General features: G+C 36.2%; 1 protein-coding gene across 2 annotated transcripts in view; it reads left to right on the forward strand.

Annotated features, from left to right (window-relative positions):
- The window catches only part of aplp2 (amyloid beta (A4) precursor-like protein 2), a 106,930-nt gene that overhangs the window by 56,395 nt on the left and 33,104 nt on the right, over positions 1-17,431 (forward strand). For both annotated transcript variants that reach the window (XM_067389713.1, XM_067389712.1), the window contains exons 4-5: positions 11,473-11,585; positions 15,513-15,739. In XM_067389713.1, the coding sequence (XP_067245814.1) occupies positions 11,473-11,585; positions 15,513-15,739 (340 nt within the window). The remainder of the gene's footprint in view (positions 1-11,472; positions 11,586-15,512; positions 15,740-17,431) is intronic.

The raw sequence follows: 17,431 nt of genomic DNA on the forward strand, positions 1-17,431 counted from the left end.
TTGTTTATAAATGTCTTTAATAATTATATATATATTGGTAATTATGCCCTTTGAAGGTTATTGGACGCTGTGAAATTTTTGTTCTTTTAAGTTTGTGACAAGCACATAAAAATTATTACTTTTTTTCATTAGAGTAATAATAAAGAAGCTGTCCTACATTCATTAGTCTCACTGTTGTGCTTGGAAAACTGCGACATCACCAAAAAAAAAAGAGAGAGAGAGAGAGAAAAATGAATGTATAGGCATAGGTATCGGTATCGGCAAGTACAAGAAAAAAGTATCGGTACTCGTACTCGGTCCTTAAAAAATGGTATCGGTGCATCCCTAATTATAAAGAACAATTATTTTAAATAGAAATCTTTAGAATAGAGATATTTCCTAACATTTCTTTACTTTATCAATTTGATGCATACTTGCTGAATAATTTTATTAATTTATTACCAAAATAAAAGTAGGCCTATCAATATATTTCCAACAAAAAACTGAGCCCAAACATTTAAACGGTAGTGTATAACGAATCAAGATATTCAACCCAGTAAACCATTAAGCAGCACTTTGATTTATTTATGTAGTGGTGCATGCTGTGAAAAAAAAGTCCAGAACTGCATAAATCAAAACACACAGTACAGTGTGGTTCAAGAGTAAGGCTGCATTTAAAACCGAGGTTTAATAATGTAGCTCTATGGTTTTAGAAAATATATATATATGGCTAAATTTCTTATACATTGAAGAAATATTATGTTTCTAAGTCACTAATTAAAACAAATTTGTGACTATGAAATACTTACAATACTGTTATGCTGATAAAATAATAATTTGCAATTTAAATATGTTATATCTAAATTAGGGGGGAAAAAAAAGCTAAATAACTGCATTTTGATGTAAATGCATTAACCTGCTTTCTGTCGGCTGATTGAAGTGCGCATGTGTGATACATGACAGAAACGCATCCTTAGTGCAGATTTAAACGCATCCAGGCAGAGCGAGCGCTTTTGAAGGAAAGGAAGAAGGAAATATTGCAAACGCAAACTCTTTCAAGACCCAGAAAATTGTAAAAATGTGTTCTCATCTCTTGTACAGCAGAAGTAGAAGTGGTTCAGTCTAAACGCTGCATCTGTAACTGCATGAGAGAATAATATATGAGCCGTAAGTTTCTTGCTGACATTTTGCAAGCTTTATTTAACATCACAACTGACATAACACATACAATACTCGGAGTCAGATACACAAATGATTATTTTTGACGTCACTACAGGGGAAATAACCCGATTTATTAATAAAGCCATGTAAACGCGGTTTACTTGCGTTGTCAGTTTGCTGGTTTGCATGTAAATGGGGAAAACTGTTTTTTTTTTTCAATAAGCTGATATTTGTTGTCAGCTTACTGGTGTGCATGTAAATGTGCTCATTGTGTATTTTGTGTGTATTTGGTGAAAAATTAAATGGTACTCAACCCCTTATAAATTGCCAGTCATACAAATACATTTATAAAAGCTACAGTCAGAGTCTTACTCTATAGTAACCACCAGGCATAAATAACCTCCCACTGTTATTCATTTTCTCAAGCAGATAAATGATTCCAGTCCCCCATTTCCAATTGTTCTGATCCATGTAAGAAAAATAACATTTATCTCATTGCGTCTCAGAGGAAAAGCTGCCGGCCGCCTGTCCCTGCCTTTTCCTCATCTCCTCCCTGTGTTTGTCCCTCTCTCGTAGGAGATGATTGAGTTGTGGCTCTTTGCAGGCTGAAAAAAGCCATTAGCGCTGCCAGCCGACTGTGAAATGGGCCGACTGTCAGAGGCTTTCCAAGATGGCTGATTTTTGTTTTGTGTGTGTGTGTGTTTGAGCTGACGCGGCAGCTGTTGACTCGCATCACCTGATTTCGGCTGCTGTTTGATTGACAGGGTCGGGCGGACGACGCACTTTCAGTCCAGTGCTTCCTGTGTCTCGTTCGCAGTGAATGACAGCTAGCCAATACAGTCTCTGGGTTTGGAGGAATCTAAAGCTGTTTTAGTTCATAGCAGCACCACACTGTTCCATCAACAACTTTCTCTACTTATAAGTCGCCATGGAAACTATTTTATTGATCTGAAGTGGAGCATACAAATTGGCTGAAGATAAAAACAGAAAAATGAAATGGCAGCAAAACTTATAACAAAAGCAGATTTTTTTTTTACGTAAAAATTTACTAGGATGTTTTGGGTGATCTTTTACTGTTCACAATTCTGATTGCTTTAAAACAACACATTTCTTCTCAACAAGCCGCATTATTTGAAGTGATTTTATTCATGTAACACAAATTGTCCACTCTTAAGAAAATAGTGGTGTAAAAAAAAAAAAAAATATGCCAAAAAGGTTCTTAAATGATTGCATTATACTTTCATGTTTGTTTGTTTTTTTCCAGTGAAAATGTTTACAAGCTGTTTAATCCATAAAATTTAATTTAAATGAAAAAAGAATTCAAACTAAGTCCATAAAATGATCCCGTAATTGGATCCCCTAAAAGTTCTATATATGAATCACTTGAAAAAATCTTTTAAGTCACAGACTAATGTTTAATGCGAACCCAAAAACCAATTATGAGATTATGAGAAATAGTAATATCGATGCTTGCCTTGGCAAACACCACTAAAATGTGGGTGTTTCCTGGCCACAGATGATGATGACTTCTGCCGCAGTCAAGGACTAAATGTATTCTGAGTCTCAAAGTAGCCGCTGGCGTTTAAGGAGATTTTCCTCTTTAGCCGCATTTGTAACCTTGAATTGAAGACGGTACATCAGCGAGACTCGCTCGTGTTCGGTCTCACCTTGTGTTCTCACCTCTCGCTGCCTCTGGGGTTTTACCACTGTTATTAATGAGGAGGTTTCATTGTGATTCAGCAACATTCTGGCCTCTGGAGTTTAATTAGAGAGAGTGATTTGTTTTGGTGGTGTAATGCAGTGAAATGGGCAGCTCGTCTGTGTCTCTGTCTTTCACCGCAGTGGAAACCTCAGAGAAATCTGTGAATATGCTGGGGCTTGATCTTTGAGGATTAAACAGAATTGTCGCTTATACTCCCAAATAGTTGCATCCCTTTCAAAAGCATCTTAAAACAATATTTTACCACCCAAAAGAAAATTGAGTCAGCATTTACTCACACTCATGTCATTTCAAACTTAAGTACTTTTATGGTGGATGGATTAATTTTTTTTGGCTTTAAAATGCACCCTCTTTACAACCATTATAAAGCTTGGGCACAGCAAGGAAATTTTTTAAATATCTCTGATTTTGTTTGTTTGAAAGAAGAAAGTCATACACCCAGGATGGCTTGAGGGTGAGTAAATCATGGGATAATTTTCATTTTTGGGTGAACTAACCCTTTAATGAAACTAAAAACCATTGGATCTCATCAATTTGTGTTGAAGCCAAAGTGTATGAAAAGTGAAGAAATGTATGAAAAAGAGCAGCTTGAGCATTCTTCAAAACTTCTCTTTTTATGTTTCACAAAAGTCCATAAGACTAGTTAATCTTCAAAACACAAATTAAGATATTTTAATGAAATCTGAAAGATTTCTGTTCCTCCACTGTAAGTTTATTTCACCAAAAACGTTGACTCTTCAAAAAGTTCATAAATGCATAAAAGAAATCCATATTTAATGATTCATTTGGATTTAATCCACATTGCTACTGGTTTATATGATGAACAGATTTAATTTAGGCTTTTATTCAAATATAAGCATTGAACAACACACATATATAGAGCACATCAAATATGGTAAAGTGGTCATGTTTCTTCAGAAGACTAATATGGATTTCTTTTACAGTGTTTTTGTGAACTTTATGTGGATTGGATTTTAAATGGAGGACAAATCTCAGGTTTCAGTAAAAATATCTTCATTTGTGCTATGAAGATGAACGAATGTCTTTTGTGTTTGGAACGACATGAGTGATTGAATGATGACAGAGTTTTCATTTTTGGGTGAACTTACATTCTTAAGTTTTTTGTTTGTTTGTTTTTGTTATTTTTGTTGTCTGTCCTCCCTTGATCATTTGTTTCCTCAAACGAAATTAAGATTAGGAGGTATATATGACTGCAGTAATTACATCTGCGAGTGAAATGTTAAGAGTTTTCAGAGCTGTTCTGTTTGACTGAGAGCAGAGCAGAGCTTATGTTTGACCATTAGCTCTTCACTTTCAAGCACTGGCTTGATTCATTTCAGCCGAGGTTAACTCCTAATGGGCAGTCAGCAGACGTTTTCCAGTATTTTGTTTGGGTTTGTTTAGTTGCTGACCATTTCACTCTTTAGCCTTAATAGTACTGAATGATACAAATACAAGGTAGTGCTGAGATAAACAGCTCTTTAGCAGGGAGGATTGTGCTACATCAACAGCAGCTCTGCTCCACAGAAACATCAGCAGTGTTCAGCTCTCTGAAGGTTACAGTAGTTCATTTGATGCTAGTGTTTCTGAAAACAGACGCGGATGCGGGCAGATTCCATCCTAGCCAAAGCATCTAGTAGATACAACTGGAGATAAAAACAGAAAGAAGATGGGGAAATCATTTTTAGAGAGATAATACTGCATTTAATGTGTAATAGCCATAAATCTTTGATGTAGGTCTGGGACAGAACAGAGGAACTGGGCTTTAAACTATGAAGTTGAAAGCAGCTGGCCTCAATCCTTTTGTGTCGTTCCTTTTTATAGCATTTTTTTTATTCTCCCACTTTGTCTCTTTCTTACAGACTATAATACGCTTCTTTTCCAGCCTTTGTTGGATCATCTAAGAGCTTTTTGATCATGTCGTGAGCCTGCAGTTTGCCTTCACAAGTCAACCGCTTAGTCAAATTTATGCACAGTTGTTTAATATAAAATGGAAAATCAGGGATTACATGGGCGTACAAATGAGTCATTCCACATGCCGTCCTGCTTTTTGGCTTTTGAAAGCTTTGTTATATTCTTTTCATCAATCACTTTTTTTTTTTTTTGTCTGACCCAAATAAATTAAATGTTGTTTTCAATGGAATTGTTTATCCAACAATGAAAATTCATGTGTTCATCATCAATCATCATCATCGTTCCAAACTTGCATGCTGTAATTTTGTCAATGGAGCATAAACAGAATTTTTTGAAGAATCTTCTCACAGTTCTTTTCCCATACAATGAATTTTATACTTTATTCAAACCTTGCATTGTGCATCAAGCAATTTTTGCAGATTGTGTGACCCTCAGAAATTCTGTTAATCACACAAAGCTCACGATTAACTGCAAAGATGTACTTTGCACACAAATTGTATGAAGTGCTTTAATGGTGCTTTTGGGTTGATGGCATTGTGGGTAGATGAATAAGTACATGTTTGAAAATCTGCTACATATGCCAAAGTGTGCAGTAGAAAAGAGCAGTTTTTATCCGTGATCTCGTTCTTGATTAATTTATTCAAAATGCCAAAAGTGAAGTCTCATCCAATCAAAGATAAAAAAAGCCAGATAACTTTTTTTTTTTCAGAAATAACTGGATGACACTTGCTGAAATCTGCAACATAGTGAGGTCAACAATGTAGAGTAGTATTCTTCACAACATTTATTGTTGTCTATATCAAAAAAGGGTAACACTTTATTTTAAGGTGTAGTTACATGTTACATGCACTTCCTATTGTAATAACAGTAAATGATGCATAATTACAAGTAACTAACCCTAAATCTAACCTTCTCTATAGTAAGTACATGTAGTTTATTTATATTACATAGTACTTATTTGAATAAGTACAATGTAAATACGTCACCTTAAAATAAATTGTAACCAAAAAAAATATATTTTGTATACACATATTTATATGTATTATTTTAATATGCATTATATGCTCTATATGCCATATAATATGTAGTAAAACTATCTTTACATGTATAATTACACTGTTGATCCTTCTCTTGTACCTTAACACCCACACTTAAACCTACCCATACAAAACCTGTCCTTAACCATACCCATATAGCAGCAAAAGTGTTTTGCAATAAATGAACACAATAAGTACAATAGAACACTATGCAAACTATGATTACTCATTCTATAATGTCTGATGTTTTGCATAGTGTTCTGTAAAATGTATATTTCCCATTTCCTGGTTGGTAGTTTTATGTGTGTAGTTGTAGAGGCAGAATGCTGCACTTCTCTGCCTCACTGCCTCGCTCTTCACATGATATCAATGCGATAGCTCGTTTATTGCAGTCGAGCATCAGCATGCAGCCCTACCGATGCTGTCAGGACTTATTTTCTGCTTTTTCTTCTGCAGCTGTAAAATAAATAATGTAATTGCTGAATAACCCACACAGTTTTTTAGCATAGCAGATTGTGTTGTGAACTTTCCGGGTTCAATACAAGTTAAGCTTTATTGGCAGCATCTGTGACATGCTGTCGATTGCCACAGAAAATATTTTTGACACTTGTAAAAACGAGCAGAAATCATTTACAGTAATGCACTTATAATGGAAACCTATGGGACAATGCATAAAATGCTTATTTGAATACATAACCGCATACTGTAGATGTGCTTGCATGAGGCAACTGTGATTACCTCTTCTGTTCAAACAGACTTCTGTCATTACATTAAAAGGGGACATATTATGCCCCTTTTCACAAGATGTAATATAAGTCTCTGGAGTCCCCAGAATGTGTCTGTGAAGTTTCAGCTCAAAATACCCCACAGTTTATTATACCTTGTCAACTTTTGCCCCTATTTGGGTGTGAGCAAAAGCACACTGTTTTTGTGTGTGTCCCTTTAAATGCAAATAAGCTGCTGCTCCTGGCCCGCTTTCTAGAAGAGGGCGGAGCTTTAACATTTCTCGCTTCGGTTGCTCAACAACAGCAACAAAGCTGGAGAATCTCACGCAGCCAAAATGAGGATTGTCAGTAACAGTGTTCAGCCTTACATTGTTCAAACCAGAGTCGACACTGATGGAGAGACTCAGGAAGAAGTTACAGCTTTTAGAATGAAACTGGACGTTTCTGAATGGTTAGTGGATAAATTTATGTAGTTGCTGTGGAGTTGATTCAACTCATCGACTAGCATGTTAACTTTTGTGCAAATCCAGTGTTGAATTGACCCTCGTCTGTGAAGTCCGGTGTAAAATGAAGTCATGGCAACAACACTCTACTATTACAACTCTTCCTGTTCTCTAAAGCAGCCCAACATGGCCTCACCCCAATTTTGGGGGTTGTGATGTCACCAACCCAGGAAGAAGCTCGTTGTAGTCCCTAACAACCATTCTGTATGATTTCTGTAAAAGAAAATATCTCCCTTTGCATTGAACTTTGAGCATTGTAACTTTGCAGATGATGTTTATGCCTTAACAGCAACATTACACACTAACTAAAGTTAAAAAGTGAAATCATAATCAAGGACCCCTTTAAAGCTAGTAAACAGTATAACCTTATGCGCAAGGATGCTGGAAAGGAAGTTATGTTCTGTGATGATCAACAGCGTGTTGTTTTGAACCCGTAACATACACCTACAGGTCTCAATGGCAAGAGCAGATATTTAGACTTAGTGCAGAGTTTGATAATGTGGTTGTGGTTGTTGAATGACTTGTTTAAGACAGTGTTTAATCATTCAGGTTAATGTGAAGAAGATGCCGTTTTCAACTATGTAAGGACTTTTTGTCGATATGGGACGATTTTTTGCATGTGCGAGTTTGTGTGATGTGGAGATGCTTCAAACAACAACTGTGTTCTCTGCTATTTCCAGTTTTTTCCTCCAAACCCTCTCATTTTCCAAAACACTGGCCTTTTCTCTCTCTCCTGTCCGCCTTTCCTCGGCTCTCTGGTTTCAGGCTGATTTGGCCCCTGGCCTGTTTTGTGGTAAAGGCTAAATGAGCAGTTTGTGGACGGTCACAATCCTCTTCTATTGTGAACAGACTTCTGGTCATTAAACGATTCAATCTCTCTCTCTGTCGTTCAGGCTCAGAGGTCGGATTGGCCTCCCAGCTGTCCTGAAATCAGCCCTGTAATAACTCTCCTGCATATGGCACACAATCCCATGCTGGCCTGTCTGATGGCATCTGAGCTCCTCAGCTGTCGCTCGTTTGCTCACACACTCCCTTTCCAGTTTCAGTTATACATTAACTCTTGTTTAGTGCAAATTGATTTCCTTAAAGGCACAGTTCTCCCAAAAATCAATTCTAATTAATCAAAATAAGATGGAAAGATATCTTGCATCCAAAAATTCAGGACCTTCTGAACTGAAACCCTTTGTTTGGACAATTTGATTTATTTCATAAGTGATTTTACTAACTTTCTTCATTTGATGTGATTATACAATAACATGTAGGTTAATCTTTTTGAAAAAAATATTAAATGAATTTAAAAAATCAAAACTAAAACTGTAAAATAATAAAATCTAAATATAGTTTCTCATGTGCCACTGTGTCCTAACTACATGCTATGAGATGACGTGACGTGCGATAAAAGGTATCTTTTCCATGTTAATGTGATTTTTTTTTTTTTTTTTTTTTTTTTTTTTTTCCTAACCATCCACAATGATTCTGTTCTGTTTTTTTCTATTTTTCTACAGCTGGAACAACACCACAAATTATGGCAATGATAATCATAAGTACGGTTTATGTACTTTATTTATTGTTAAAACTGTCTAATGTCCATTTGAATATAATTTGGTCTCAGCTTTGCAGAAAAGTGAACTGAAAGTAGCCATGGATAATTCACCTCAGATCGTGAACAAACTTATTGTAAACAAACTCACTGTGAAAAAAAGTGTATTATATGATTTTTTCAGTCACTCAGGATTAGGGCTGGGCGATATGGCTGAAAACTGTATCACAATATCAGTGTTTCATATCGGTCGATATTGATAATTATTGATATTTTTTATGACCCATTTAAAATAAGGACCAGGAGAAAAATATATTACATTTAAACATTTTTATTTTAAACTTAACCTTTCTCTGATCATAATCCCCTCAGTTATTAAGACAGAAATGTCAACAACCATGGAAAACTCAAATAATTAAAATGTAAACATAAAGAAGGGTGACCACCCATTCCTCATTTTGCGGGACAGTCCCGAAATTAGGAGCTTTGTCCCGCAAGACTTTAGTGTCCCGCATTCCATTTATGTCTATAATTTTTTCATCCCTAAAATTACAATACCACAGTAAGAAATATAATAAAAACTGTGAGCATTTAAAAATCTATTTGTGCAGCCGTCATATTCTAGCTGTGAAAATAACCAACCAACGCAATCATAGAGAGAGGTTTTCCCGCTGATGACAACTGAGTGCACAGGCAAAGAGCAGGCCTCATCAAAGTCGGTAAACACAGCTACACCAGCAAGGATTTCATCTTCCATACTGGATAAGAACCTCAAGAGCTGCTCAAAGCTGCCCAAATCGATGATTTAAAGCATGTAATCATCCATCCTGATGTTAAATATGTCCAACGAACGGCGGCGATCAAGTGCCACACACGGAAATGGTCGAGCACCTACAGAAAAACGAGATATTCTCCATTTGTTTTAACCAATACAAAATTGCGAAATTCAGACACGACTTTGTTCTCACGTTAATAGTTCATTTAATGTGGGTTCTATGGCGTTATTATATTGAAAAATGTCAAGAGCGCATCAAATGCGTAAGCAGTCTCTCCACTCACAGGCAGATTCCCTTGCACAAAACTGGACGCGCACGCACTCAAACTTTTGTCCTCCTGCATGTGCAGCCGTGAATCTAGAATTGTCTTCTCTCCAGGATTTAATGTTGCCATAAGCACAACATTATAGTGTGGGCACCCACCGGCAGAAACATTAATCTGCGCATATGCCAATATTTACATAGTGTAATAGTTGTAAATTTATCTGTCTCATGTGTCCCGCATTGTCCCGCAAAATCACATCTACTGTCCTGCAACAGATCAATAGTCAGGTGGTCACCCTAGTCTAAAGTCACAATGAACACTTTTCCTCTTTTATTTACAATTTCCTCGCTCGCTGCGGCACTCATTTTCTGCTTATCAGTCGCCGGTTACTGAAGAGGAATCCAGCACGAGACAACGATATGGCGCAACCAGAATTGATACTGTTACATGATTGGCTGTTAGCGTGTCACTCCCTACGTTGCTAGGTTACTAGAGAACGAGTGCCTTTGTTAATGCAACCAAACTTGCTTTGCAACCTCTTTTCTTCCGACGAAGAATAAAAAATATCTGACGTTTTATCGAACACATTTTTTATTGATATCGATCACGTATCTATCGCGATACATATCGTTATCGATTTATCGCCCAGCCCTACTCAGGATGTACTTTAAATGTTTAAATTGTGTAATATTTTTTAATTTGATCAAGTACTCCATTTCGTTGCGATTTCTAAATTTTGGGTCACTTTAACGTGTTTGGGAGAGCAACATGAATCAATCATCTTCCCAAACTTTTAATGAGAAGAGCTTATAAAAAAAAAACGAGGAGAATTAAGCTTTCCCTGTGGTTTTACATCAAAATACAAGTTTATGGTTTAACATTTAAATATGAAGAAATTAAGACAGTTATTCAAATTGTGCAACCCTACAAACAAGCACTGTTAAAGGGTTAGTTCACCCTTGCTGGTTAATATGAAAAACTTGCAGGTTGAACCACTGTAGTCACGTTGACTATTTTAAAGATGTAGTTACTACTTTTTTGGACCTTGAATGACGGTAATTACATTGCTTTCTATGGGGGTTTAAAAAACGGATTTCATCAAAAATATCTTAATTTGTGTTCTGAAGATGAACAAAGGTCTTACGGGTGTAGAATGACACGAGGGTGAGTAATTAATGACAGAAATTTCATTTTTGTCTGAACTAACCCTTTAACCCCCCTTTTTTTCACATTATAAATCGCAGTTGCAATTTTTATTAGAAAAATTACAATTATATTTTTTTAACCCCACATCGTGCACCCCTACATTTTAATTAAATGTTCAGTGTCAGTTTTTCTGCACCCCGATCTGTCATTGTTCAGAGAAATAGGCAGTCCTGCTCCAAACTTGCAGCATTGGTTGAGCCAGTATTAATATATCGGATCACTCAAACAATCAGAGCAATGTTTGTATTAACACAGTGTTCACAATATCCAGGAATGTAAAACATGATATGATCAAGAATTACTCAGTTCTCTTTAAAGAACGCGGTGAGACCTCCTGCTGCTATTTGCTCACTCTCTCTTCTGTGGACGGGACGGTCTGTACACGCCAGATCTTTGTTCTGTCTCTTGGTACTGACCAGATGTCTGTTCAGATGCCACTTGCCCTATTTGTAAAATGCTCATTATAGAATGCAAAAGAGACCATGTGTTGATGAATTATTGAGCTGTGTTGTTATTTGCAGTCCCGAATTTGCAATTCTGTTTTGTTAGAGGGTGTTAGATGTTTTCTGTTTGCATTGTACCAGCTGCATGATATTAAACCCTCAGCCTTGCCAATAATTTGTGTGCTGTGTTTCTATGTTTTCAGTTGGGGAATTCGTGAGTGATGTCCTCCTGGTGCCAGAGAAGTGTAAATTCTTTCATAAGGAGCGTATGGACATGTGCGTGAGTCATCAACAGTGGCACGGTGTGGCCAAAGAGGTAAGACGTCATGTCCAGCACCACAGACATACACCGCTAATTACATAACACATGTACTCTGCAATTATTGCGGGCTTACACATTATTTGTAAAGATGGAATGCAAAGCAACAGAGTTATAGGCAATATTGAATATTTGTACATTGAAATCTAATATACGGCTTTTGGACCAATGAGATTTGACAGATAAGGAAATATGTAAGATGCACAAGGAGCAACATCAGTTTGAATTCAGTAAGTTGAATTTCTGAAAGTACAATTACAACCACCTCACTGAAATTGTCATTGGTCGATGGATGTTGTTGTGCCATCTTTTAACTTTGGTCACAGTGAAAAAAAACAATTCTACAGTTCTAATTTTCTGAATTTGTTTTAATAGTTAAATTTAATTTTAGTCATCAAAAAGCATGCATGAAAATTGAAATCATGAAATTTATGGTCAAATTTATTATTACATTTAACAATTTATTAAAGGTTAACAAAAATTTCATGTTTAGGGCCTTATGAAATCACTTTTTTTATTTATTCCTAAATTCTTTGATATTTTACTCAAATTTAGTTTTATTTTTTCCTTTTTAAACAGAGACACGCAGAACATGCAGATTTCATATTTAAATAGCAGACTTTTTGCTTTTTTATATTCACAAATGTCCAATCACAATTTGATTATTTGTTCAGCCCTGCTTTTGAGTTATTCATCCAAAATTTGCCAAATTCCGTACCATTCTGCATTATACTGTAAATTCCATTTTCACGACTGGATTCCATGATTCCATCCATGTTTTCCACTTTTCTGAAATCAATTTTTTACAGAACTTTTGCAAACCACTGCAATTTCCCTCTACATCTATGCAGTGCTCAATGAAATTGATGGATGTTCAATTGTAGACTCGAGTGTGTTACGTTTTTATTCTCTCTCTCACAGTCTTTCCTGCTGCATGCTTGAGTCCTCACATTTCACCCTGATAAGTGGATAAGCCGTACTGCTGTAATACTGCTAATCTCTAGACCTCTACCACCTCTCACACACACACACACACACACACACACACACACACACACACACACACACACACACACACACACACACACACACACACACACACACACACACACACACACACACACACACACACACACACACACACACACCTGTGCTGCTCACCATATGTGATGTTGAACTGTTCATTTTACACTTGCTCACATCTCATGAATGCTGCTCTGCTTCTTCTCTCTCTTTTTCCCTGCTGTCTGTGCTCTCTTTTCTAATTTCTCATGCATTTTCAGTTTGTGGGACTGGCAACCGCATTCATTTGCGGGCTTGAATTCCTCAAGTGTTCATTCTTTGTGGGTACAGGATAAAAAGGGTCTCTTCTACTATCCTGAGGTTGTGTTTGGTTCACCAAATGGATGTTTTTGATGATGTGTCATGTAGTTAATGTTAAAAACACATCAATAGAGAATCTTTGCACAATAAAGAGACATTTTGAGACATGCATACACTATTGATAAATTTTGGGTTCAATAAGATTTTTCAATGTTTTGAAGTCTCATATGCTCACCAAGCCTTCATTTATTTCATGAAAAATACAGTAAAATCAATAATATTGTGAAATAAAAAAAGATATTTTTTTCAGCATCATTACTCCAGTCTTTAGTGTCACATGATCCTTCAGAAATCAATCTAACAAGCTGATTTGTTGCTCAAGAAGAATTTCTTATTATCAGTTTTCTTATTATATGGATTCTTTGATGAATAGAAAGTTCACAGCTTTTATTTGAAATAGATTTTTTTTTGTTGTTGTTGTAACATGTCTTTACTAGAACATTTGACAAATTTAATGCATCCTGGATGAATAATAGAATTTTTAGAAGAATTTATTAAAATTAAAAAAAAAATTCTTACTGACCCCAGACTTTTAAACGCCAGTACATCATTCTTCCTGGAAATTCAACATAAAAATATAGGGCTGTCAGTCGATTAAAAATTTTAATCTAATTAATTACATACTCTGTGATTAATTCATCTAAATTAATTGCATAATTTTTGCTGTGAAAGTATTACATATTTCAATTCAAATGAATCAGTGCAGGATTTTTCCTGGGTCAAAAATGGTCTTCAGTGGTGACAGACATTGTCATCCACACAAACGGTAAAAAGTGCCCTACCCACGTGATCTGCAAGCCCGATACTGACAATAAAGTACCCGTCACTCTCACTGTAATACTTTCTTGCCCTCTTTGCAAAAAAAAAAAGTGATTTTATAGCTTTGTAAGAGAAGATTCTTTTTTGCTAAACCTGAAAAGTATTAAAAAGTAGCATTTAGAAGTTATATTAACTAATAATATAATTTTCTACCATATACAATTGACTGCACCTAGCTAACAACAACTTGCTTTGTTCTGGTTTCACCTCACTCCAGTCTAAACTAACTGATTTTATAGGTAGGCCTAATTTACTACACATTGTCATTTAAATAACCTGAAAATATTGTGGATTATTAAGGCTAATTTTACTAACCATTCTTGCTAAATGGGGTGAGCACACTTATGTTCTCATTTCAGAGTTGTTCGAGTAAATGATTCATTATAGACCGTGTGGACAGATCAGTTGTTGTCATGATTCATTAAAATGAATCTGTTCAAATGAGTCATTAGGTCACGAATTGGACATTAGCGGACGTTGACGCGTTGCGTGCGAATCGCGACTGTTATTAGGACATCACAATAGATTTGTCAACACAGAAAACACTTCACCACTGGATAGGATTTTCATTTTGTTTACTGAAAGTGAGGTTTATGTCAGCTGCATGTGCAGGGCGCCCGTCAGAGAAGATGAGGTGACGTTCTTTTGAGCGCTATTCACACCCAACGGTTATTTAGGAAAAGCATTCTCCGAATGCGCCTCGTGAAATGTGGATTCGGTCTTATGAACTTTTAGCATTGTGTCAGTTGATTTAGATTATTATGTGTGAGGTAGAGAGAGTGCGAAGACGGTGCTTACTTTTTGGAGAGCTCGCGCGCACGAGGGAGGAGCTCTGCTCGTTCTGTCCGTCTCCCTCCTTCATTTTAAGTTATTTTTTTCTCAGATTAATTAATCAAAATTAACACGTTATTTTGACAGCCCTAAAAAATATTTATTACATATTTAATAGTCATGTGGTAAATGCCTATTTTTGGATAATCTTGAGAATTAAGTACTTGTGAAATACACTTCATCTCATTTTCTTTTTTTCTTTTTAATTTAGATTTATTTTGATGTGTGAAAACGAAAGATGAGATTCAAGATTCAAAATTAATAATATACTATTTCCAACTCAGAATACTGATTAAATGAGTTGGCTTCAATGTTGCAAATAGCTGATGCACACCAGTGATCGAACATCAGTTGAATTGTGTTGTATAATCGTTTTTTTTTTTTCTTCTTCTTTGCATGATTCCTGATTGTTTGTCATTCTCACAGTCCTTATAAACAGTATAGTGAAATCTCTAGCAGGTGGTGCATTTCAACCATCATACCTACTAAGTCCTTTTGAAAACTCCATCAATGTTTTGGCATCTCACAGCTGTCAACATGAGATTTTGACCTTCTTCACGAATGATTTTGGATGCAGAATGCTGTAAACTTGTACAAAACAGGGTTGAGCATGTAGAAGAGGACACAACAAAATTTAGCTGCAGTGTGTACGTGGTCACAGTGCATGGTCTGTTCGTACTGTAAATCACCCCAAACTGCCGTCATTCATTCTCAGCGTGTACATACTGAAAGCATCTCCGTGCGCTGACTCCACTGATCCCGGGACAGACATTTAAGAGGCCTGCTGAATTTCTTCGGGCTGTTCTTACACAGCAGACTGGCCTTTCAAACCACATTTGCTCTAATTGAATCGGATTTCTTTACTCTCTTTGTGTGTGTCTCTCTCTCTAGGCCTGTTCTAAGGGAAACATGGTCCTGCACAGCTACGGCATGCTGCTTCCCTGTGGCATTGATAAGTTCCACGGCACTGAATATGTCTGCTGCCCGTCTACTCGTCCTGAGGAGCCCGTTCCTCCTGCTTCTCCCTCAAAAGAGATTGATGATGAGGATGAAGATGAGGATGAGGAAGTGGAGGAGCCTGTCATTGAGGATGAGGATGATGAAGTAGTAGAGGAGAGGTAATGTGGTGTTAGAAAGTTTCATGTATGTCCACTGAGTTTGGTTTCTTAGTCCAATGTTAGTTTGTGGTTTCTGAGTTAAAGAATATTAATTTACCTTTTATTTACCACAATTTACCTTACACTATCAACAAGATGATAATATAATATTTTTGTTCATATAAAATAAATATTTTTTATGCTTTTCAATGCTGCATTTATTTAAACAAAATACAGTAAAAAGAGTAATATTGTGAAATATTGTTACAATTCAAAATGGTTTTAAAAAAAATATATATGAGTAATATTGCACAAGTAGCTGTGCGAAATGGCTGTATATCAGCACGGCTGTGATTCGGCTGTAGGCACAAGGCCGCAGGTCGTGTGCCATAGGTAATCACAGCGTGCTGATATACAGCCATATTGCACGGCTAAGAGTGTGATACTGCATTTATACAACAGTTCGACGACACGAGTGTGTAAATAAATAAGAAACAACAACAAAGTGTCTTTAAAACATTTTTTTGTGCAGAACTACTTCCTTCCGCTACGGATTCAAATCTCAAGTTGACAGTTTAACAGCTGAGCCCAAGCCTCCGTTACTAATTCTAAAACATCACTTTAGAACTAGTAACGAAGGAATGTTGAGTCCCTCCATTGAAACGTATTGTATTTTGCACAGTATTATTGAGAGAGAGAGAGAGAGAGAGAGAGAGAGAGATCACCTGAGCGAGCATTACTTGTGTCTGATTGGCATTAATTGTTCAGGTCAATATCCATAATATATCTATTATAAAAATATGTCACTTTTGCTCAATTTAATGCATCCTCGCTGAATAAAACTAATAATTCCCATCAAAAAATTGAACAGTTAATTTCTATAAACATTTTAGTATATGTTAACACTTGACAACCCTTGCTTCAAAACTGACTGCAATAATACAGTAAAAATCATATTTTGTGAAAATTTAATTTCATTTAATTTTTGTTTGGCTGTTTTTATTACTAGTGACATTCGTTTCATCAACAGATCATCATTAAACAAAGCCTCAGGCATGGAAGTTCATCTTCAATTTAAGATTGGTGATTGTTAAACACTGGTTCATTCGCGAGACATCATTTTTGTATTTTCAATTATTTACTCTAAATTTCTGGACGAGGCACAGCTTCTCAAAGCGCCTCAGAGCAAACGCCCCTGGCACACTTATCAAAGGATGATGTATCAGTACGACTGTGAGCTGTCGTATCTTATCATTTGGAGTAGTAGCTGAAAAATTGTATGTGTGAGAGCATACGCTGTGTGTGCGTTTGTGTAGGATAAATTAGGTTGACCATCTGGATATTTTCGAGTGCCATGCCTTTGACCTCTGACAGCTGTTTGATTCACTTCCATAAATCATAAAACTTCCAACCTGTTCTCCTCCCCTCCCTCTGTTTCCTGTGTTCTCCTTCCCGCTCATCACACTGTGCTTATGTCAGTTCCGTCAGAAGCCTCCTCTTACTTTTTTTTCTAGAATTACTCCATTTTTTGTATTTGGATAGTTCCACATTTACCAGTTTTATTTTAGTATCATTGATACTCATTGATACTATTATAGTTTTTGTTAATATTTTGATTTCCAAACCTGCATGACTTACGTTTTCAAGTGGTTTACAGCCTAAATTATGAAAAATATTGAAGCTGCTCGTAAATACAACTTTAATATAGTAACT

Source organism: Chanodichthys erythropterus, chromosome 7, assembly GCF_024489055.1.
Source record: "Chanodichthys erythropterus isolate Z2021 chromosome 7, ASM2448905v1, whole genome shotgun sequence".
Classification (NCBI taxonomy): domain Eukaryota; kingdom Metazoa; phylum Chordata; class Actinopteri; order Cypriniformes; family Xenocyprididae; genus Chanodichthys; species Chanodichthys erythropterus.